This window comes from Protomyctophum parallelum, assembly GCF_964188405.1.
Source record: "Protomyctophum parallelum genome assembly, chromosome: 13".
NCBI lineage: Eukaryota > Metazoa > Chordata > Actinopteri > Myctophiformes > Myctophidae > Protomyctophum > Protomyctophum parallelum.
The window spans coordinates 26420972-26446561 of record NC_139708.1 but is presented as its reverse complement, the minus strand read 5'-3'; the positions used below and the strand labels follow the sequence as shown (position 1 = coordinate 26446561).

General features: G+C 46.2%; 2 protein-coding genes across 2 annotated transcripts; both read left to right on the top strand.

The window, feature by feature from the left end:
* Positions 1-1149: 1149 nt before the first annotated feature.
* On the top strand, positions 1150-9387 carry LOC310868575 (homeobox protein Hox-B3a-like; the record flags this gene model as incomplete). The annotated part of the gene is made up of 5 exons (XM_083779030.1): positions 1150-1304; positions 2189-2506; positions 3613-3901; positions 8364-9130; positions 9256-9387. The coding sequence occupies exons 1-5, from the start codon at positions 1236-1238 to the stop codon at positions 9385-9387; spliced, it is 1575 nt and encodes a 524-aa protein (XP_083635156.1). The 5' UTR covers positions 1150-1235.
* Positions 9388-18459: 9072 nt separating this feature from the next.
* Positions 18460-23492, top strand: hoxb2a (homeobox B2a). The gene is made up of 2 exons (XM_083779722.1): positions 18460-19445; positions 21731-23492. The coding sequence occupies exons 1-2, from the start codon at positions 18923-18925 to the stop codon at positions 22765-22767; spliced, it is 1560 nt and encodes a 519-aa protein (XP_083635848.1). The 5' UTR covers positions 18460-18922; the 3' UTR covers positions 22768-23492.
* The last annotated feature ends 2098 nt before the right edge of the window (positions 23493-25590 follow it).

The window sequence follows — 25590 nt, the reverse complement described above, 5'->3', positions numbered from 1 at the left end:
AGAGAGGGGGGGGGGGTTCTATTCATGTCACGTTGCCTTTCAGAGCAGGAAGATGGATTTATCTCCCTAATTTCTTTCATTCTTTCTTCTCTTATTATTCTCTCTCTCTCTCTCTCTCTCTCTCTCTCTCTCTCTCTCTCTCTCTCTCTCTCTCTCTCTCTCTCCCTCCTCTCTCTCACAATGAATCAAGGTTGTATTTGTCACTAACTTATTCCAAGCAGTGAAATCTTGTCAACTGGACTTATAGCTTAATTGTTCTGCAAATATACCAATTTTGCAAAACCCAAACTTAACCTAAAGAGAATAAATAATAATAATGATACAAATCTGTGAGAAACTCATAACATATTCAGGCTCTTTGTCTTAGACAGATTCATTGTTTAAAAATGAAAATGCACCAAAACTGTGCATTATCTAACTTAAATTTATGGATAGGCATTTTTACAACCAGGGACGTGCAGAGTGTTAGAGAGGCAGGGGCTGAAATCCTGTAAGAGGGCACTTTTGGACAGAAATAGCAGATATACAAGCTCACAATGTGTCGTGTTTCGACGCGTTGAGAGCTTGTAGATCAGCTATTTTCGGGGCGCAACCCAGCATTCTTTATCTATACTGGAGATGCATTTGGAGATGCAGGTGTAACGCATCTTTAACCCAAAATACTGTGTTCAAGTTCAGGAGACTTCAGGGGGAAAAAGCAATTCTCCTGAAGGCTGCCCTCCTGCATGGCATGGAAAGGAGAGGAGGGGCATGTGCATTTCTTTCACCATGGTAGCCTATAAATGCTGCATTCGTGGTCTGGAGAGGGCAGTTGCTTTACAGACGGGTAAACGGGCAGAGGCTGAAGCCCCCTTTGATGTCTATGTGTGCACGTCCCTGCTTACAATAATGAAGGTATATATAAACACTCATATAATTTGTGTAGGTCTATTTGTGAGACATAACTTTCACAGAGACACGAGTATTAGTAATCATTGTCAACAGAAAGGCCCTTTCGCCAACCTCGCCTCGGGTATATGGGCACTGATGATGTGGAGGGGAGAACCCAGTGGGAATCGAACCCAGGACCTTCTAGCTGTGAGGCGACCGCACTACCGACTGTGCTTACAGTCCAGACTTTAACCCTCTCTTGCTTTCTCTCCTCTGATAGGTCAGACTCCAGGGGGAGGGGCCTGTAGCGTCACGTGACCTCATCGGTGCCAGATGCGTGTCGACGCGCCGTGCCAGCCGCCATCATGCAGAAGACCTCCTACTACGACAACTCCTCCACACTGTTCGCCCACCAGGGCTACTCGTCCTATCAGGTGAGAGAAACACCCTGGAGACCCGCCCACCAGGGCTACTCGTCCTATCAGATGAGAGAAACACCCTGGAGACCCGCCCACCAGGGCTACTCGTCCTATCAGGTCCTATCAGACTCTTCTCCCTTCTCTAAAACACCCTGGACAACTCTCCACACGTCCCAGACTCTTCTCCCTTCTCTAAAACACCCTGGACAACTCTCCACACGTCCCAGACTCTTCTCCCTTCTCTAAAACACCCTGGACAACTCTCCACACGTCCCAGACTCTTCTCCCTTCTCTAAAACACCCTAGACAACTCTCCACACGTCCCAGACTATTTCTTCTCCCTTCTCTAAAACACCCTGGACAACGCTCCACGTGCCCCAGACTCTTCTACCTTCTCTAAAACACCCTGGACAACGCTCCACACGTCCCAGACTCTTCCCCCTTCTCTAAAACACCCAGGACAACGCTCCACGCGCCCCAGACTCTTCTACCTTCTCTAAAACACCCTGGACAACGCTCCACACGTCCCAGACTCTTCTCCCATCTCTAAAACACCCAGGACAACGCTCCACGCGCCCCAGACTCTTCCCCCTTCTCTAAAACACCCTGGACAACGCTCCACACATCCAAGACTCTTCTCCCTTCTCTAAAACACCCTGGACAACGCTCCACACGTCCCAGACTCTTCTCCCTTCTCTAAAACACCCTGGGCAATGCTCCACGCTGTAGACAAAGCAGTCTATAGTGCATGTAGTTTCATAGATATTACACTGCTTATGATGACTATATTTTCATGTATTTTATGTGTTACTTACTTACTGTAAATCGCTCTGGATTAAAAGTGTCTGCTAAATGCCTAAATTGCAAATTGTAATTTATTTTAATTGTATTAATTGCAGGTGCAAGGAGGCGGGGCCTCTGCAGGGGGGGCGGCGGCCAACGGATTTGGGGGAGGCGGCTACCACCACGTCGTCGAGTCGTCATCGCACCACCAGCCAATCGCGGCCTTCCATTCCGGTGGTCCCGCCCCCCTCAACCACCTCCTGGAGGCGGAGTCTGCTTACCACCACCAGCAGGGGGCACCGCAGCGCTCTGCGTGCTCGCTGCAGTCGCTGGGGGCGGGGCTTCAGCCGCTGGCCAATAAGGCTAAAGATGTGAACGGTGGCTCGTCGTGCATGCGGCCCAGCCTGCCCATAGAGCACCACCCCGGACAGCAGGTAGGGGGCGCTGGCACCAGCACAACATTTGAGTTGACCATTAACGATTTCATTGTGTTTTTTTGCATTGAACATTGGAACGACAAATAACCTAATTATACGAAAACACCACTGACACATTTCAAAATAAAGCCAGCTGATATGGCAGATTTTACTCTGAAAAGCCCCCCCTTTCCGCTCCCCACCAAAACCAGTAGGCATAATCTTCCATTCTCACCTCGCGCTGGTCACGCTAAAGTCTCTCTAGAAGCGTTAATATTCCAAACGAGAGGCATGCTGAAGTCAGAAAGGAAGATATTGTCCTTCTGGTCAAGACCATGGAGAGTTCCCTAGATTAGGAGATATACGAGCCATTCTTTCTGAGCACACTGCAGAAAGTACACAACCAAATAAATAATAAAATAATCATCTTTTTTTCAATAAAAAAGACCAAAAGACGCCTATACACGTCCTTAGCATCCTGTGGTTTTTATATAAAAGGCGTGTTTACACCTCCAAGGCAAACATTGTTATGAATTATACAACAGCAGGAAGCAATCTGATTGGTTGAAACAGCTTCTAGCCATTATTTAAACCAGTGCAAAGGAACACCTAATCAAAAAAAAGATTTCAGCTGTGTTATTCTCCCAGAGCGCAGCAGACTGGGTGGCTAGGCTAGCTAGTTTCTGTTCTCCCAGAGAGCAGCAGACTCAGTGGCTAGGCTAGCTATAGTTTCTTGGGACATTAATGTGGTCGTAGTGGCTACATCTGTCATTGAAAAAATAAATTGTCGGCGATTATTAGTTTTAAGGGTAACTGTTGTATAATTACAATATCACACTCGAGGGTGTTCTTCATCGACATTAATGCACGCCTGCGGTGCCGTAGGAACTCGCCCGCAAAATGTTACAAAATAGCGTAAATAGTATATAAGCTTACGACAATATATTACGATACTTCCTCCCGCGATATTATCATTATAGAAGGCCTAATATCACCACGGATATAGTTTTGTGCGGTACCCGTATCGTCCCAGCTCTAACAGATATCGTATCGTGCGGTGGGGGACCCATATCGTCCCACATCTAGTCACGAAGTGACGTGTTGTAAGCTTGTCCTCCCACCAGCAGGTGTCTCCACCGCTCCCGGCCAACCTCCCCAGCAATGGGAGCGTGTCGGCGTCGTCCACGGCGACCGGAGGAGGAGGAGGGGGCGGGGTCAAAGCGGGTCCAACCAATAAGACGGTGGCGTCCATAAGCTCCTCCTCCAACTCGTCATCGTCCTCGTCTTCGTCCTCGTCCAACTCCACGTCCTCCTCGCTGCCGCCCGTTAACCCCACGATGGCCAAGGTCATCTTCCCCTGGATGAAGGACTCGCGGCAGAACGCCAAGACCAAGACCGGCTCGCCCTCCAACGGTGGGTCTATAGATCTACTAAAATATACTACTGATACTAACCCTAACAGAACTCCAAGACCAAGACCTGCTTGCCCAGCAACTCTAATGGTGGGTCTATAGATCTACTAAAATATACTACTGATATTAACCCTATAACAGAACGCCAAGACCAAGACCGGCTAGCCCAGCAACTCTAACGGTAGGTCTATAGATCTACTAAACTATAGTACTGATACTAACCTTAACAGAACTCCAAGACCAAGACTGGCTCGCCCTCTAACTCCAATGGTGGGTCTATAGATTTACTAAAATATACTACTGATACTAAGACCAAGACCGGCTCGCCCAGCAACTCCAACGGTGGGTCTATAGATCTACTAAAATATACTACTGATATTAACCTTAACCCTAACGCCAAGACCAAGACCTGCTCGCCCAGCAACTCTAACGGTGGGTCTATAGATCTGATATATATATATATATATATATATATATATATATATATATATATATATATATATATACAGTATATACAGTATATAACACTAACCCTAGAAAAGACAGCAAGACCAAGGGTCTTGCTTGCAATGGTGCACATTCATTCATCATACTGTACATTGGGAGGTGAAGTCAACAAATACTCTCACTGCCAAAACCCACTATAGTGACTTATTGGCACAAATGTGACCAAACGACAAACGTTTGACCTGTTAGGGGGTCATGTGACCTGAAAGGGGGCGGAGTCTCCTTCACGTCATGTGACCTGACAATCTCCATGAATGTTCAGGTTTCTAATATAAAGTGCTCACCGCAAAGCCACAGATGTTAGGATTCTCCCCGGACGGGTGTGAGTATGCGTACCGCAGAGCCACGGATGGTAGGATTCTCCCCGGACGGGTGTGAGTATGCGTACCGCAGAGCCACGGATGGTAGGATTCTCCCCGGGCGGGTGTAAGTACGCGTACCGCAGAGCCACGGATGGTAGGATTCTCCCCGGGCGGGTGTAAGTACCCGTATCTAAAAAAAAGCATTTTGAATCCCGATCGGTGGCCTTTTTTTCTCCTTAAAACGTTATAATGTATCAGAGTGCAATACACCTCCCAACATAACCTCCCAAGTCATGTATAGTTGAAAGCATATTAGTCATGAGAGAGAGAGTGAGAGAGAGAGAGAGGGAGAGAGAGAGAGAGAGGGGCGAGAGACCTTCATGTATTTGACACGGAGTTGAAATGAGAAGCAGGCGTTTATTGACCTGGCTTTGAAGCAAATTACATTTAGATAACAGACAGATCAGACAGACAGATACCTGTCTGTCTCTCAACAGACAGATCAGACAGACAGATACCTGTCTGTCTCTCTGTATATAACAGACATATCAGACAGACAGATACCTGTCTGTCTCTCTGTCTAAATAACAGAGAGATCAGACAGATAGATACCTGTCTGTCTCTCTCTCTAGATAACAGACAAATCAGACACCTCAGATACCTGTTTGTCGGGCAACAAGTACAACCAATAGTGGTCGTACTTGTTGGTCACGTGGGCACTTCATAACATATATTGTGTATTGTGATTGGTTGGAAAGATGAAGTGAGTTCAGAGAACAACCAGAGGGTTAGTTAGTGGCTTAACCAATCACAGGTTAGTGTCTTAGTGGCTTAACCAATCAAAGGTTAGTGTCTTAGTGGCTTATCCAATCACAGCTTAGTGCTTTAACCAACCAGAGGCTATAGTGGATGAACTGTTTTCAGACAATATAACTTCCACCAATAAACACACCTGTGCAGCTGGTGGAAGCAACAGGAACAAAACAATCACACCGGTGTGAAGTGAGCGCCGCAAGATGTATTTACATCGGTCACGTGACGTCGTCTAGTGACCTAAAGTCCATAGACTTGGCCGGAAAACGATTTACGTTATAACTTCATAAGTGCCCCAAATAAACATTACAAGAACCATCGACTGTTGGCCGTAATCTTCAAAAACCTGACCTTTCGACCCTTCCAGACGACAACAACAGGTCTCCCCCCGTCCGTCCCCCCATGCAGTCCACAGCGACAGATATTAATATTTTCATCACCGGCGACAGCAAAGTACTGTTATGTGGTTTCTATTCATCTCCTATTAATTTATCCTCATAAAGAGATTAGAGTGGGCCGTGACCCCGCTGTGGCTGGAGGGGGGGCTGTGATGTGATTTAGTGGTGGGGTCCCCACCCTCGTCTCTTAATCACTGCCGCTGTTTGTGAGCATGTTGACAGCTAATATCAGAGGGCGGGGGTGGGGGGGGGGGGGGTCTGCTTTATTAGGAAACACAAACGGAGTCCAATCTCCTTCTGCACCTCTAATTGTGTTTTATTCCCACGTCTCTCTCTCTCTCTCTCTCTCTCTCTCACTTACTTTCTCTGTCTCTCTGTCTCTCATGCATGCACGCACGTGCAGGCACGCATGTGCACGCATGTGTGCACACACAGTTGAACACACAGGGAAAGCATACAGGGATACAAATATTTTGGGTGGATATGTCCTCATGACACAACAGGTGTGGGTATATCTGCCATATATAGCAGCAGAGTCATGCACAATACTTAGCCTTTTTTTAAAACCTTGTCCGTGGCTATTATAGGTTATGTCCTACTCAGAGTAACATAGTAAGAGAGTGGCGACACTATAGCGTCGACTCCTATTGTAACAATGGGATAGTTCCAATGTGTGGAACTATAGCCCATAGCACCCTGCATTGTCTCAATGGGATAGTTCCAATGTGTGGAACTATAGCCCACAGCACCCCGCTTTGTCTCAATGGGATAGTTCCAATGTTTGGAACTATAGCCCGTGGCACCCCGCTTTGTCTCAATGGGATAGTTCCAATGTGTGGAACTATATAGCCCGTAGCACCCCGCTTTGTCTCAATGGGATAATTCCAATGTGTGGAACTATAGCCCATAGCACCCCGCATTGTCTCAATGGAATAGTTCCAATGTTTGGAACTATAGCCCATAGCACCCCGCTTTGTCTCAATGGGATAGTTCCAATGTGTGGAACTATAGCCCATAGCACCCCGCATTGTCTCAATGGGATAGTTCCAATGTGTGGAACTATAGCCCACAGCACCCCGCTTTGTCTCAATGGGATAGTTCCAATGTTTGGAACTATAGCCCACAGCACCCCGCTTTGTCTCAATGGGATAGTTCCAATGTTTGGAACTATAGCCCATAGCACCCCACTTTGTCTCAATGGGATAGTTCCAATGTTTGGAACTATAACCCACAGCACCCCGCTTTGTCACAATGGGATAGTTCCAATGTGTGGAACTATAGCCCATAGCACCCCGCTTTGTCTCAATGGGATAGTTCCAATGTGTGGAACTATAGCCCACAGCACCCCGCTTTGTCTCAATGGGATAGTTCCAATGTTTGGAACTATAGCCCACAGCACCCCGCTTTGTCTCAATGGGATAGTTCCAATGTTTGGAACTATAGCCCATAGCAACCCGCTTTGTCTCAATGGAATAGTTCCAATGTTTGGAACTATAGCCCACAGCACCCCGCTTTGTCTCAATGGGATAGTTCCAATGTGTGGAACTATAGCCCATAGCACCCCGCATTGTCTCAATGGGATAGTTCCAATGTTTGGAACTATAGCCCATAGGCGCCCGCTTTGCGGCGAGACCAAAGCGTGGCGCTACTCTCCTACTCTACATTCTGGGCTGGATTACCAGATAAAGCTCTCTGTAGTTGTTTTCATGGACCTGGAAGTCCACCCTGTTCCCACAAACTCTGCATTCTCATCCTCTCAGCTTCACTCTTTCTAACGTCTTCTCTCCGCACTGTTTTTCAACCCTTTTCACGTTTAGTCGGCATCTGAGTCATGCGGCCCCACCATGTGATAAGACTTAGGGCTCCATTTTCGTCACCGCTAAACCCCTCATCTTTAAACTTCTTTGCCTCTTTTTTACTATTTTGAAAAACATTTTTGAATAGTTCAACTAGCCAATCTACATTGACACGTTGTGAGCTTGTAGACTGGCCATTTTAACCATTCAAAAATGTTTTTCAAAATAGTAAAAAAGGCAAAGAAGTTTAGGGATAAGGGCTTTAGCGGTGGCGAAAATGGAGCCCTTAGCCTCTCACACCCAAAACTAAAGTATGTTCTGTTTTCATCGGATAAGATTTTGTCCACGATTCCATGCTCTTAGTTTGCCAAGAGCAAAATAATAATAATTTACATTCTCTAATTGTGTAGAATTCTTGTAAATTAAGTCGTGCAGATGTTTAACAACAATGTAACTCTTGAGAGCGTAAAATGGAACCAAATGGACCCGTACGGGTCATTTTACACTCTCAAGAGAACTATAAGAGTCCATTTGTTTAGCAACTCTCCACCATTTAGCTGCAAGGGGACCACCTGGAACCCCCTCGATGGACCACCTGGTTGAAAACCCCACTGTTTCTAACGTCTTTTCCTCCTCGTCTTCCACAGCCTCGGGAGGTGGAGCCGGAGGAGGAGGCGCGGAGAGCGGCAGCGGGGGGGAGAAGAGCCCCCCCTCGTCCTCCTCGTCCTCCTCGGCGGCGTCCAAGCGGGCGCGCACCGCCTACACGTCGGCGCAGCTGGTGGAGCTGGAGAAGGAGTTCCACTTCAACCGCTACCTGTGCCGGCCGCGGCGCGTGGAGATGGCCAACCTGCTGAGCCTCACCGAGCGCCAGATCAAGATCTGGTTCCAGAACCGCCGCATGAAGTACAAGAAGGACCAGAAGGCCAAGGGGCTGGGCTCGGGCTCGGGGGGGCCCAGCCCCACCGGCTCGCCGCCCCCGCTGCCCATGCAGTCGTCGGCGGTGGGCTACCTGGGGGGGTCCATGGGGGTGCACCCGTCCATGGGGGGCTACGTGGTGGACGCCCCGTCCCCGCCGCACTCCTTCGGCAAGCAGCCGCCCTCCCACCACTACTCCATGTACACCCCCAACGTGTCCATGAAGGGCTGCCCCTCCCAGGGAGGAGGAGGAGGAGGGGGGCAGAAGTACGGGGTGGCCCCCCTCGGGGCCCCCCCGGACTACTCGGACCCTCACCACTACGGGGGCGTGCAGGGGGGCAGCCCCGTGTACGTAGGGGGGGGAGGGGGAGGAGGAGGGGGAGGCGGCTACGGGGAGCCCATGGGCGTGGCCCCCGGGTCCATGTACGGCCTGAACCACCTCGGACTACAACAGCCCATGGACTACAACAATGGCGGCGGGGGGCAGCAGCAGCACCACGTCGGGGGTGGGGGAGGGGGGGGGAGGAGGAGGAGGGGGCGGCGGAGGAGGAGGAGGTGGTGGGGGGCCCCCGGGGCCCCCACCTCCTCCGGGGGGCCCCTGCGATGCCCCCCCGCACTACACAGAGCTGTCAGCGCACCACACCTCCACTCAGGGCAGAATACAGGAGGCACCCAAACTCACACACCTGTAGCGAGGTCAAAGGTCACGCTCACACACCTGTAGCGGGTTCAAAGGTCACGCTCACACACCTGTAGCGGGCCGGGAGACGGACACGACGGCCTGGATACAACCCCCCCCCCCCCCCCCACACACCCTAAGGCCTCTAGAAGGGATGCTATGGCATCCCCTGAAACCTAGCACCCACCCTACCCTGACACCACCTAGCATCCCCTGAAACCTAGCAGCCAGCCTCCCTGGTCGGTCACATGATGACCACACAGTAAAGTCCTCGTGTCTGTTCAACTCGGGAGAGTTTCACTCACAGAAATAACTCTCTGACTCTTAGACATGTAAAAACAAAATGGACACTGGGGATTCTACTGTCTATCTCACTGCAGTGTCACTATAGCTGGACAGACAGACAGACAGACAGACAGACAGACAGACAGACAGACTGACTGACTGACTGACTGACTGACTGACTGACTGACTGACTGACTGACTGACTGACTGACTGACTGACTGAGAGAGAGAGAGACCAGAAGAGAGACCGGTCATTTCGTCTCTATATTTCCTCTATCCCATTCGAGACGGGAACCTGTTTCTATGTTTTACCCCTTAGGATGGTAACCCCTTTTGGGGATATTTTTGCTATGTACAGTATATAGCAACATTTCTTTTTACATTTTGAATATATATATTTTGTTTTTTGTTTTTTAATCAGAAAACTTAGGTCAGTATTAAGAAGGTGTTTTTAGAATGGGCCTTAGTAAATAAATGGCCTAGGCCCTAGAGCATTAATTACTATACTAAGTACATAAAATGTTCAGGCAAGTGGAGTTTGAAATGGGGAAGCAAACGTCTCCAGTGAATAGTATTGGTTATTCACGAAAAGAACAAACAATGCTACCGTAGTAGCAGTAGCACTTATTCAGATTGGACTCGGTCTCTTTGACACTTTGGCATGACCTTTGGGAAAGTAGAAATTGACCCCTAGATAATATCCTCTATAGGATATTAGGATATTAGCAGGTAAACAAATTAACCTAAAGAATCTGACTCTTTTTTAGATTTATTACCAAAGAAAAAAAAAAAAACTAAAGTAACAAGAACAAGTGGCCAGGATACACCTGCATAGTAAACTAGCATCAATAAGTGATACCAGGACAGAGTGTGTGTTTTCCACCTGAAAAAGTATTAGAGTAAACAAGAATCCAGCCTGTTCATTCCTATTGTGTTCCAAATGAATAATTAACACAAATAGCCAATGACCAAGCTCAGATAGTGTGACCTCAACAACCAATCAGCCAATCAGACAGAGCATAGCAAAATAAGTAAAAGGCTTGCCATGAGGCCCATAGGGACAGCAGCCTATCTCCTGTTTCTGTAGCCTTGAGGCCCATAGGGGCAAGAGCCTATCTCCTGTTTCTGTAGACATGAGGCCCATATAGGGGCAGGAGCCTATCTCCTGTTTCTGTAGACATGAGGCCCATAGGGGCAGGAGCCTATCTCCTGTTTCTGTAGACATGAGGCCCATAGGGGCAGGAGCCTATCTCCTGTTTCTGTAGACATGAGGCCCATAGGGCAGGAGCCTATTTCCTGTTTCTGTAGCCTTGAGGCCCATAGGACAGGAGCCTATCTCCTGTTTCTGTAGCCATGAGGCCCATAGGGCAGGAGCCTATCTCGTTTCTGTAGCCATGAGGCCCATGGCTACAGAATCTCATATCCACTGATTTCTCTCTGGTCATATTCGGTCTCTCTCTCCGTCAGCCAGGTCTGTATTCTCTCCAATCTCAATCAGCTCCCTCCCGTGCTACAGCCCCCCCCCCCCCCCCTTCACTACAGCTCCGCCCCCTTCGCTACAAACCCCCCACCCCACCCCTCTTACAGGGTTTATGAAGCTCACCGAGGCTACTAGCTAGCTCCCATAGACTTTACACACAAAATCTATGCTGCTTACTTTAGCATACAACACGCACACACTCAAGCACACACAAGCGCAAACAGCACACACGCACACATACACACGCACGCACGCGTGGACACACGGACACACACACACACACACACACACGTGAAGACACATGCACGCAAACACACACACACACACACATACACGTGAAGACACGCGCACACACACAGCTATGCTAAGCTATCTTCCTTCCACTGGCGGCGTGCGTACGTCGGCGGCTACGCTAGCCTAGCTGTTGACATCTTAAAACAAACGAGAGGACATGGAAGACGTTTGTTTTTTAAAAGTTCTTATTTTTAGCACCTCATCGACACACAGGGTAAAACATGAGAGCCACTGGCTCTTCATTTATTTATGTTAGCTAGTTGTTACCTGTTACTTCCTCTCTCTCTCTCTCTCTCTGTCTCTCTATCTCTCTCTCTCTCTCCTTTCATACTATGAGGGTTTATATTACGCTGGCCTACAAAGGAAAAAGGATGTAGCCTAACATTCATTTTTAAAACGAAAGAGGTATTAAGTTACTTTCCACGTTTGCACTTCCACTTATCTTAAAGCATTAACGTTTGACAGATCAACCAATCACCACCGAGGTACCGAACGATTGCGTCGGTTTCCTTATACGGTAATAGATTTGACTGAAGCGTTACTTTACTTTGGCCTTTGTGGGACAGTCGCCAATGCGTCAGCGCTGATGCTAACGTGAAAACGACCCGCTGTTGTTGTTGCTTTCGTTTCCTTATTGGTTTGGTTCGTACATATCGTTGACTTTAAAACATGGATACAGGGTATATATTTGAACAAAAATGAACGTCCTGGTCCAACAGAGCAGGTTGAGTTCGTAGACCACACTCTTAAAGAAAAAACACACCAGAAGCTTAAAACTCATTCGCCATCTGGTGGCAGAATCGATACTCGTAGAACGCCACCGTTAACTCTAACGTTAACCGTCTTATTTTGAAAGCCATTTCTCTCGGAAACGGAGAAACAGGAAGTGAAAGATCGCTATGTAACAGGTCCCGAGAATGCTATTTATCTCACCCAAAACATACATTTGGTAACCGGCGGCGATCATATCGTTACAATCGCTACCCAAGTAGGTACAGGCGTCAAAAGACGACGTCGGCGGCGAATCAGGTAATAATGTCTGTGTTTCATCACGTTGGGTTTGGGGTTTTTTCTCGTTCCAGAACCCGTCCAGGAAGTGAACTTCTAAACGCTGATGGTCATTTATACAGGAAGTGAACTTCTAAACGCTGATGGTCATTTATATATAGCACAACTTTAGAACACTTTGACGGTCGTCGTTTCGGTTTCTTCTCCGAAGGACGATGGTTCTTTTTTTTATTACGCCATTACACGTCGACTGAAACGACGACACTTTTTTAACGGACCGGTTCCTTTTAAAGAGTCGTAGAACCATAACAGATCTGACCACGGCCTGAATTAAAACACACGCCCCGTCGAGCGATGCCACACTACGGACATAGTCGACGCGTTCGCAACGACTTGCGAGCTCGTAGGTCGTCTATATGTTCGTCACGAGACTCGATGATGAGAGAATAGATCGGGTTACTATACGCGGTATACAAAAGTAGACCGTCTTTGACCTTCCTGTTGAAACGTATGACTCGTATTAAACGTTTTAAGTCTCCCGAACACAAGCGCGTTGAAAACGAACACGTGGTGCCGGTCGAGGTGTTTTTTTTTCTAAGAGTGTATTAGATCTACGACGGAGATGCTCTGCAACGTCCAGGCGTCATTGTTGCACTTAGAGTTTACATTTTGATGGTCGGAGAAAAAAATAAATAAAAGGAGATGAAAATGAAATGTTATTTTGAAGACGAAAGGCTCTCCAATCAAAGCGTCTTTCGCACAATGTGTGTTCAAGTGAACATCCATATATATATATTTATTTGTTATAGCCGTTTTCAACAAAAAAAGGAACTCTTCTGTTTTGTATTATTATTATTATAATTATTATTTATCCTTCATGTATTTATATCGACAAAAAAAACAGAAATGTACTTTTTTAGTATTTACCTGTTACGAAAGAGAAAAAAAAACGACGTTGTGTTTTTTCTTGTCCGTTGTACCGAAGTTTAAATTTTTTAGTTCTTGTATTTTAGAGGGAAAAAAAACAAATAAATGAATCTGTAGTTTTTACGTTCCTATTATGGCCCTACGGCTTGTACAGGGTTAACAGGTGAAAGGTCAGGGGGGGTCACAGAGAAGAGCGCCCCCTAGCGCCTGTCCATAGTCGGAAAGATTTAGACGAATTATTAGATGAAAAAAGTACAAAAAAAAAATTAAAAACTCTTTTTTGGAGAAACAAAGTTATTTTCTTTGTTCTTTGTAGCTTGTTTTTCTTTTCCTTGTTGAGAGAGTTGTCTGTTGAAGCAATTCTTTAATAAAATGTTATGTTATTCAGATTCCTCATATCCCTCATTGAAAATATCTGCTCTACAAGCTCACAGTGAAAATATCTGATCTACAAGCTCACAGAGGGACACATTTTATGGATTTAAACAACCGGGTTAAGGTTTACCATGTTTGAAAGTTAACAGGAAGCTATAGCAACAAAACAACTGTGACATTTATAGGGTTTAATCCAAGATTTAAAACGTACTTTAACTGTTTTATACTGCAAGGAGGGGGAAAACGTTTGCTCACCTGACTAAACGGCTGATAGTTTAAAACTGGTAACCAACACATATTTGAAACCATGTTAAACTCTAGACCATATCGCAATGGAGAAACCTTACCGCTGTACGTTTATCTGTAAACCAATGGTTTCATCTCAACAGAATTTTATTTATTTATTAAGAACAATGGTTTGGTTTCTATCATAACATGCTTTCCAGGAATAGAAAGCAGCTAGTAGACTGATTTCTGAACTGTCTCCCGCATGTTCAAATACTGGTTAAAATATAAAAGTTAAGAATTGTATACTGTAGCTGTTCTCTAATCAAACTTTGATCTAAACTAATTTCAACTAAACAATGAACATTGAGTTTAAACGTAATTAGCCACTGCTAAACAACAAACTAATAGTCTAATAATGTCCAAACTAAAGCCACCAGAATGCTCATTCAAAGCCCTACATATCACACAGATATATATATATTTATTATTGGACAATAATTAATTAGGATATTAGTACAACTTTAGCCTTTTATTTCCGTGCTTCATATAGTTGAACACCCTGACAGAAATGGTGACGAGGACACCAAGTTCAACACGGTCACAATCTGACCCATAACACCCTGAGAGAGGGGGGGGGGGGGGGGGGGGGTCACATGATCCAAGGCCTCAGGGGGATTCTGAGGCCGTCTTTTTACCCTGAAGTTTTGGCATCAACACAGGATGAAAGATCACCCCCCCCCCCCTCCCTCTCTCCATCTCTCTCTCTCTCTCTCTCTCTCTCTCTCTCTCTCTCTCTCTCTCTCTCTCTCTCTCTCTCTCTCCCTCCCTCCCTCCCTCTCTCTCTGTCTGTCTCCACCTGGCTCTCTCTCTCGTCCCTCCCTCCTTCCTTCCCTCTCTCTCTCTCTCTTTCTCTCACTCGCAGCTCCCTCCCTCTCTCTCTCTCTCCCTCTCTCTCTCCATCTCTCTCTGTCTCCCCCTGTCTCTCTCTGTCTCTCGTCCCTCCCTCCCTCCTTCCCTCTCTCTCCGTCTCTCGTCCCTCCCTCCTTCCCTCCCTCATCTCTCTCTCTCTCTCTCTCTCTCCTCTCTCTCTCTCTCTCTCTCTCTCTCTCTCTCTCTCACACACACACACACACACACACACACACACACACACACACACACACACACACACACACACACACACACACACACACACACACACGCATGCGCAGCCCCCCACTAGCTCTCTCCAAATAGAGTCTTGGTGTCTCTCTGCCATCAGAGAGAAAAGGATCCTAAGTTTTGGACATAAATCATCTCTCTGCTCAGAGCTATAAATAAACGGCTGTACTTCCTTTACAACATCAACCAATAAAAACATGAAGAAGTGGCGCGAGGGGAGAGATATGGATCTAATTTATTGCGTCATAAAAACGAGCCGGGGGGAGGAGGGGTGGGGGGGGGGGGGAGGGTGTACACAGTTAGCATGAGGCTAACTCATGCTAACTGGAGCAGAGGAGATAAGCGGTGTGTATCTTCCTATAAAGTGGCTCTTTGAGACAAATTAATAACCAATCAACTGCATTGATAATTGATAAACAAACATTAATAACTCATAAATCTGTTCCTGGCTTTGATCAGACAGTGAAAGGTTAACATCACAACCTGATTGATTTAAAACGAACAAAGACATAATTTACAATACTGCTAATTAATGTAGAACCTTACAGTTTATGTTCATAAACTTACTGTTGTCAAGACTATTAATATACAATAATAATAATTATTACATTATTATTTATAACATGGATAAATTATCAACTAACACGTACATGATTTTACAGGAACAAATATAAGGAAATAGCCAAATAAAAAGCCTAATAATATTCAGTATCTGCTGAATAATTAAAGCAACTCTTAAAATGTAAATAATTATTTAAAAAACAGTCTTTTCAGCAATTATTTCTCTGTTTGTCTGTCTTTAAGTGAAGTAGGCTAACCCCTATTAATTTTTTTTATGTCCATGTGAGTTTTGAAATAAACAAACAGCAATAATTTATACAGCTTGTAACTCCAATGGTATAATCGTTATGAATTAATTAATAATAATTAATATTTAGGCTAATAAAGCCTAATATAGCCTAATATCCAGTCCGTCCAGAACTATAAACAAACCCAACACTTCTCTCATCAGGTTTCAATCTCCAGTCTCGTTACAAACAGTAGTTAAGTTAAACTCCTTCTAGTTCTCCCAGACCGGGCTATGACTGCTCTCTCTCCCCGGCTCCCGACTCCCAGACCGGGCTGTAGGACTGCTCTCTCTCCCCGGCTCCCATGCAGACTCCCAGACCGGGCAGTATGACTGCTCTCTCTCCCCGGTTCCCTGACTCCCAGGCCGGGGTAAGACTAGGCCACTCTCTCCCTGGTTCCCACGTCCTCTAACTCGGCTTAAATCAAACCGTTTTACACCCCTTAAAAAAACATACTCTCTCACACACACACACACACACACACACACACACACACACACACACACACACACACACACACACACACACACACACACACACACACACACACACACACACACACACACACACACACAGCTCGGCCTTTGTAAAAGCTGAAAGACTCCCACACACATTTCACTGTGTGGCTTATTTAGACTAGAGGAATAAAGCAACGCTTATATTTTCTCACACTTTAGACGTCGCTGATGTATAATGGCAGGGTTAATATTTATGACGTGTTATTTCGACGCAGTTTAAATGTGGAAATGTAACATAAAAAAAAACCCGTGGACCTGTTCAATGGTTAAAAACATGGGAGGGAGAGAGAGAGAGAGAGAGAGAGAGAATTCTTGAGGGCGGTTTGCTGTCAGGCCATTTACAGAGGAGGAAAGATTGATCACCAGTTATTTTTTTTACCTCTCTCTCTCTCTCTCTCTCTCTCTCATGGTGGTGGGGTTTACAGGCCTGTGTGAATTCAGCACCTATATGCTCAAATTATCACTATCATTACAATTATTAATAGTTTAATTTATTTGCGCTTATTGTTAAGAAACAGACACACACACGCACACGCACACGCACGCGCACACACACACACACACACACACACACACACACACACACACACACACACACACACACACACACACACACACACACACACACACACACGGGTGGTTTAAAAAAAGCAAAACGAGCAACACGTGTGTGCATGTGAATCCCGGCTGTGCTGTACAGTCCGACCCCTCTATGAACTCCCCTCCGTAAACACGAGAGAGAGAGAGAGAGAAGGCCCACACATTTTACTGTATAACAACGCCTGCATTGCGAAATCGTAATTTTAATAATTCATGTCCACATGCAGGCATGCAGCACTGTGAAGGGGTCTATATTTATAGATCCATCTATTCTGTCTTTCTGTTCTTCATATACAGTCAGTATTTAACGATATAAAAATGGGACACACTTACATACTGAATTCTTCTTTATTTATTTATATAATTAAAACACAACTAATAATAATAATTGAGTATAAGTAGACTATGTGGATCCATCTCGCCTTATTTCTGCTAGCTAAAAAATACTTTAGGTGTTGATATAACTATACTGAACTCATAACACCGTCGTTGCACATGGAACCAAATGGACCCTCGACTATACAGTCGAGGGTCCATTTGGTTCCATGTGCAACGCCTGTTATTAGTTATTATTCTAGGCTATTAACACTGGGATTTCTACAGTGTAAATACTATTTAGCCTACAAACAAACAAATCTATCTATCTATCTATCTATCTATCTATCTATCTATCTATCTATCTATCTATCTATCTATCTATCTATCTATCTATCTATCGATCTATCTATCTATCTATCTATCTATCTATCTATCTATCTATCTATCTATCTATCTATCTATCTATCTATCTATCCATCTCTCCTTCCATGTAGGCAGTGAGTTTTATAGTAAAGTGGTGAAGTTAGCTGATGTAGGATGATAAATAAATAAAGCCACATGGCTGCAGCATCATGTTGCCTTGCCTGTCACAATGTTTTAAGATTAATGACTTACAACATGTAAACACACAGAACAGAACTATAAGGAGAGGAGGTGGACGCCATATTGTCTCCGGCGCTCACCTCAATGTTAAATGGAATCCCAGTCATTTCATTACATCACCGTCCCCAACATCATGTCTCTATTGTTTGTGCTTAAAAAAGATGAAAGGAATAGCTCGTGCGTAATGCGCGCACCCACCCACGCTCAAAGATGGAGAGGACACATGGCAAACGGTAGCAAAAACCTGGGGTGTGGATAATTTTGTAGCACCCCCCCCCCCCCCTCCCCCCTAACACGAAACAATGGCTTGTATGCTTTCATATTTTAGGAATAAATAATATTGCTATTCTCCCTGCAGCCCGCCGCCATCCTATTGGCCAGCCGTGCGTCACGTGTCCAGGAATTGGCTGCACATTTTCGCCCCATAGACGCTCCAGGTTTAGCCTACCAGGATCCCCCCTCTACGACACAAATATCACCTAATATACACTGTTTTTATTGTATACACACCGCGAAGAGACGCCACTGTCTGCGGCGGAGAGCGCGTTTTTTTTTCCTTTTCCTTTTTATTTATTTATTTATTTTATTTGGGTTTTTTTTATGAGGGCATCCATATATGTGTCTGTGACATGTGTAGGCTATTTTGTATTGTGTGACTGTGTGTATGTGTGTGTGTGTGTGTGTGTGTGTGTGTGTGTGCATGTATGTATGTGTGTACGTGTACGTGTATGAGTGTATGTGTGTGCATGTGTCGTGTGTATGTGTGTGTGCGTGCGTGCTGTGATTGTTGTATTGTGTGAGACATCTTTTATGTTTTTCTTATAGAGAGGGGGGGCACCGTCACTGGATCTCGTTTTAAGCTGGGGGGGGTCTCTCTCTGCCGTGACGGTGGCCGTGTTTTGAGGCGAGAGACCCGGCTTGGAGGGACTCCGCTATAGGGCTCGCCTCGGAGGAAAAAAGGAACGCTATGAATTTTGAACTGGAGAGGGAGATCGGTTTTATCAACAGCCGTCCGTCCCTCGCAGAGTGCCTGACGTCCTACCCGCTCCCCTCCGCTCTGCTCCTGGACTCATTTCAAACCGCATCAATCAAGGAGTCGACAGTAATTCCGCCTCCCTTCGAGAGCACCATCCCCAGCCTCAGTCCCTGTAGCTCCGCAGCCAGCCAGCCGAGCAGAGCAGCGGCCAGACGCAATGGCCTCCTCCATCACCAGGCGCAGCAGCACCACCACCACCGGGCCCATGGGCAGCAGCATCCCGGCCAGGGGGGCCCTGCCCCGGCCGCCGCGGGCACGGCCACGGCCGGTCCGCTGGCCCACGAGTTCCCCTGGATGAAGGAGAAGAAGTCGGCCAAGAAGGGTGGATCTAAAGCCGGGGGAACGCTGACAGGCGGCCCCGGCGGAGGAGGACCGCTCATCCCCACCGGCGGGGCCTCCTCCCCGTCCCCGGCCGCCTCCGGGTACCCCACGTCGGGCATGGACTCCCCGACAGGTCGGTGGATGGTTGGATGGATGATGGATGATGGATGGATGATGGATGGATGGAGGAGGAGAGGATCAGGAGCGTGCGTGCTGCGCGTGCTTGGGTTTACATCTTTCTTTCATTTCATTTAATCCGTTCATTTTTATCCTGCTCTGCATTGTACACCTTTTAATGTGCCATCCATATCATGTTATTGTCGTGTGTGTGTGTGTGTGTGTGTGTGTGTGTGTGTGTGTGTGTGTGTGTGTGTGTGTGTGTGTGTGTGTGTGTGTGTGTGTGTGTGTGTGTGTGTGTGTGTGTGTGTGTGTGTTACAACCACTGCATTATGCTGCAGTGATTTCTGCACGAGCCGTTGGCTGCTCACACACACACACACACACACACACACACACACACACACACACACACACACACACACACACACACACACACACACACACACACACACACACACACACACACACACACACACACACACACACACACACACACACACGTACACGTACAAATACTCCACGCACGCACAACGCACGTCATTCACACGCGCACTTTCTCCGGCATGCATGCAGTGGACATTTCGAGTCCTATTACACATGCGTGCACGTGCGTTCGTGTGACTTAAAAACGTGTGTTTTAGCATCATGCACGCGCCTCATCATGTTGCATTTTGTGCGTAGAATCAGCCATGTCGCGCAGCGTGCGTAAAGACGCACGGAGATAAAAACGTTTCCCGTGGATGTTAATCTCTCGTCTCATCCAACAAACAAACACACACACACACACACACACACACACACACACACACACACACACACACACACACACACACACACACACACACACAGAGAGACAGCGGTGTGTGTGTGTGTGTGTGTGTGTGTGTGTGTGTGTGTGTGTGTGTGTGTGTGTGTGTGTGTGTGTGTGTGTGTGTGTGTGTGTGTGTGTGTGTGTGTGTGTGTGTGTGTGTGTGTGTGTGTGTGTGTGTGTGTGTGTGGGGGGGGGGGGGTCTATCTACATGTCAGCCAGTCTGATTGCGAGACGTGCGTGCGCACCGTGCGTGCGTGCTAGAATTATATATATTGCACAGCACGGTGATGGGAGGCTGGCCGCCATGTTGGATACAATGGAGGATAGGACACACACACACGCACGCACACACACACACACACACACACACACACACACACACACACACACACACACACACACACACACACACACACACACACACACACAGTGTGTGATGGGCATACCCCCCTTATAAAAATTGTTCTGGTGAAGAAGGAAGGAAGGAAGGAAGGAAGGAAGGAAGGAAGGAAGGAAGCCATTTTATGTCCTGAGGCAGAGCCATGATGCCATCCATGCAGTGGATGCTGTGATTCCACCATAACATTCAGGCTGTTATGGTTTTACACATGGAGAATAAAACCTGTGTGTGTGTGTGTGTGTGTGTGTGTGTGTGTGTGTGTGTGTGTGTGTGTGTGTGTGTGTGTGTGTGTGTGTGTGTGTGTGTGTGTGTGTGTGTGTGTTTGTTTGTGTGCATGAGAGAGAGAGAGAGAGAGAGAGAGAGAGAGAGAGAGGTGTATATTTAAGTCGTCCATAATTCACCATCTCATCTCACCTCATGTTGCACAACAACACAGTTTTATAACGTGAAGACACGTCGCCTCCATTTTATCATCACACTCCCATGTTATTGTTTTTTGTTTTTGGGTGTATGGTGTATGTATGTGTGTGACTGTGTTCTCATGCCCACGCACGCACGCACATACACGCTGCACGCACACATACATACACACGCACCCACAAGCGCGCGCGCAGCGTCCCAGGCAACAGCAGCGTTAGCTGTTTGACATTTAGATAATCAGTCTTTATGTGTGGTTTTTATTATTATGGTAGCTCTTTCTTTTTAACAGTTATGTTGTCGGGCCTCCGCTGTGACTCTGATGGGACGGAGAGAGAGATGGTACTCTGCCTTTATGGGCTTTCATTAACTACTTTATGACGAATAAAATAACACGCGCGTGTGCGCGCGCGTGTGTGTGCGTGCGTGCGTGCGTGCGTGCTAAAGGCAGAAGGGAAACGTTAACGTATTTGCCATGCACGATAACAAAATGTCTCCTTTTATTTTATTTTATACGACGTTCTAAATATCAAGTTAAATTCGTGACACATATACACAGTATAGGCCTATAATAGATATAATTTATATATGTATTTAGAGACGAAATCAAATATTTCGGGCCACAGTTAAATGTCTACCAGTCCATAACATCCTCTCTCTCTCCGTGCAGACCCAGGCGGCCTCGCGGGGCTGGACGGAGGCTCGTCCGGCTCCAGGCGCCTCCGGACGGCCTACACCAACACCCAGCTCCTGGAGCTGGAGAAGGAGTTCCACTTCAACAAGTATCTGTGCCGGCCTCGCCGCGTGGAGATCGCCGCGCTGCTGGACCTGACCGAGCGGCAGGTCAAAGTGTGGTTCCAGAACCGCAGGATGAAACATAAGCGGCAGAACACGCACGGAGGCCGGGGAGGAGGAGGAGGAGGAGACGGAGCGGGGAGCGGCCACGACTCCTCCGCCGGCGACCCGGGCGGAGGCGGCGGCGGCTTCGAGCCGCTGGAGGGAGCGGACGCCTCGTCTCCTTACTCCAGCCAGCCGCTGGAGGCCTCGGGGACCGTGGGAGCGGAGTGCGAGGCGACTCCCACCGCCTACGTGAGCAGTGACAGCGGGGACAATGCGCAGCCCACGCCGGAGGACGGAGGTCGCTTGAGACGCGCGGAACAACAACCCCCACCGCGCCCACTTCCTCCGCGGCCCGCGGCGGCATCATCTGCTCATTCTGCCGGTTCCTCCAACCAGCAGCACCGCGGCTCCCCCTCCTCCACGTTCGCCCCGGCGCCCACCACCACCAACGCCATGCATGCTGACATTAACCCCGCCAGCACCGCGTCGATGCAGCGACTCGAGCCGGCTCGCGGAGACCCGTCCGCGGCTAAACCTCCTCCCCATGCCGCCCCCGAGCACTCATTCGCGGAGCAGCGGGATTCCTCCTCCTCCAACTCCTCCGCCTCCTCCAGCACAACCTCCGCGGCCCCTCCTGCTGCTCCTCCAGCGGCCTCCTCCTCCACCTCCTCCTCGGTCTCCACCACCTCCTCGTCTCTCCCGGAGCTGAACTTTTTCTCCGGGGACTCGTGCCTCCACCTCCCGGACGGCGCGCTGTCTCCCGGGATGCAGAGCTCTCTGGAGTCCCCGGTGGATTTCAGTGAGGAGGACTTTGACCTGTTCACGAGCACACTCTGCACCATAGACCTGCAGCACCTCAACTTTTAATTACAATTAATTTACATTCATAATAAATAAAACCACCCGAAAAATGAAATGCAGAAAGATAAGACGTTAACGGAACGATAAACAATCCACACGAAGGCGATGGAGTTTTTTCTTCCCACGGACGAAATGTTTTTGGAAAGCAACGATATTAAAGTCTCGGCAACATTCCATTCCTCCAAACATGTCTGAATGAAAACTATTGTTTTTGCTATTTAGTTTTTATTCTTATTCTTGCAGCAGGTTTTTCTTTTTTTAATTCGTTTAAAAACCTGATCTGACCTGAAAGTCAGTCCAAATGTGTTATTTTTTTAGACGGTAGATGTTTTTTTACTGAGTTTGAATTCCCGTCGAAATAATGTGGATTTCTGCTCCGTTTTGTCCAAATGTCAGGTATTTATTGACTTAATTTCGTCTGTTATTATTTTTTTATCTCAGTATTAATTAGTTTTTATTTTAATTGATCACTGCAGTGTTTTTTTCGGAGCCGGGTTTTTTTCGGCGGCAGATTAAAGCGATGATTGTTTAAAAGAAAATAACTTCTCAGGAAATGTTTAATGGCATCTATTGTATAATAATGATAGCTGGACTGATTTTAGACATTTAAAAAAAAGAAGAAAGGAAATTAATATTTCTCTCTCTTAAAGGAGAAAAAACAGCCCTTCTGGAACAAAAAAAAGATCCGACTTTTAGACGAGTTAGTTTTATTTATTGAGATTGTTTAATAGTGAAAAGAAGAAAAAATGAAATTATTTATTGTACATTATTTTCATAGTTGAAACAATAATAAATAAAAAAACAGAAACATTTATGAAGGTGGTCTTTAGTGGTTTTTGTTTTACAGAGATATATAAATTAGTTTAGTAACAACCTCTGATGAATTAATGATTGGTTGTGGTTTGGGTTGAAATGCGGTTGGATTCAGAATCTCCCTCGAGAGACTCCTGCTCAATGTTTGTTAATTTAATGTTTCAATGTTTCACAATAGAAACAACGTCCTTTCTTAAACAGCTTTGTTTTCCCTTTTTTTTCTTTTACTGCTAATGTGTTTTACTGCAGCACAATTTTAAAAGAAATATAGCTATAAGACAAACAGAATTATATTAACATGCAGCACTAATTCTAATAATTAGTCGTCATATTAGCTACATTCTATTGTTGTTTTTATTATTATCATTAGTCCATATAATAATAATAATAATTATTATTATTATTATTATAACTATATCGTGAACAATTGCCAATTTATTTTCTCCCAATAATGAGAAAATAGATCCAATAATATAAAATCTGTTTTTGAACTATCCGCTATTTCTATTTAAATGTCTTATCCTCTAATTATATAAACCACAAATTAGTCGTTATCCACATGCAGCGCAAATCCCTGCATGTGTAATACGAATAAGAATAAGAATAAGAACAATAACAATAACAATAACAATAATAATAATAATAATAACAGCAGCAGTATACTATGTTAATAATATAAATCCCGGTCCAGACATATAAGTCAACACAGAGAACACATTGCCCTCCAGAGTGTTTACATTCTGATAACCTCAGAATAATACGAAGTTATCAGACAAGAATTAGCTGTTTCCCTGCGCTGATAACACACACACACACACACACACACACACACACACACACACACACACACACACACACACACACACACACACACACACACACACACACACACACACACACACACACACACACACACACACACACACACACACACACACACTCTCTCTCTCTCTCTCTCTCTCTCTCTCTCACTCTCTCTCTCTCTCTCTCTCTCTGAGAGCTGCTAGCTAGCTGTTGTTAGCAGCTAGCCTAGCTTCCTTCCCTGCCGAGTCAAAATGGCGCTGAGAGCACAATGGGCGATGGAACAATAAGCAGCCGAGGCAGCCATTACAGGGCTGCTGCTGCTGTGTGTGTGTGTGTGTGTGTGTGTGTGTGTGTGTGTGTGTGTGTGTGTGTGTGTGTGTGTGTGTGTGTGTGTGTGTGTGTGTGTGTGTGTGTGTGTGTGTGTGTTATGTAACATTTTAAAAGGCAGCAGTGGAGTTTTATTTATGATGTGATGGTTGTGTTAGATTTATGGAGCGAGGTCAGAGCAGAGGCTGCGATTATAGACACATAATACAGAGGCTCCCCCACAGTGGGGTCCGGGGACGCCCAGGGGTCCATGAGGGAGTTCCAGAGGGTCCGGGGAACCCCAGGGGTCCTTGAGGGGGTTCCAGGGGGCCCGGGGACCCCCAGGGGTCCTTGAGAGGGTTCCAGGGGGTCGCCAGCTAAATTATATAGTTTGGAACCGAATGGACCCTTAGGTCCATTTGGTAGAAATGCCATTAAATGGCCCTGGCATGTTTTCAAATGGGGGTCTGCAGGGTATGGGTTTCATTTTGGGTATCCTTGACATAATACACACACATGTGTGCAATGATACTGATTATATACTACTACTACTACTAGTAATAATAATAATAATAATTTTAATAATAATAATAATAATAACACATAATTAATGCATCCGTCTTCAAACGCTTATCCGTAGTCGAGTCGTGGGGGCAACAGCTCCACCAGAGAGCTCCAGAGTCCAGACTTCCCTCTCCAGAGCAACATTAGTAACTAATTACGTATTATTAATGTGCATTAATTATGCAAATTATTTAGTAATGAAATAATAAGGTTCAAAAGCACACTCCAAACCCACCTTTTGCTTTCCCTAACCCCCCCCCCCCCCCCCTTTTTTTGTTTAGGCCCTTATAGTTTTTAGTTTTTAACCTTTTTAAAGTTTCTATTCCCAATAAAGTTGTTATT

Bases quoted from the DNA above. Each gene is read 5' to 3' on its own strand.
- hoxb2a (XM_083779722.1), top strand. From the start codon at position 18,923: ATGAATTTTGAACTGGAGAGGGAGATCGGTTTTATCAACAGCCGTCCG. The intron at 19,446-21,730 runs GTCGGTGGATGG...CTCTCCGTGCAG, and splicing joins GGGCATGGACTCCCCGACAG to ACCCAGGCGGCCTCGCGGGG.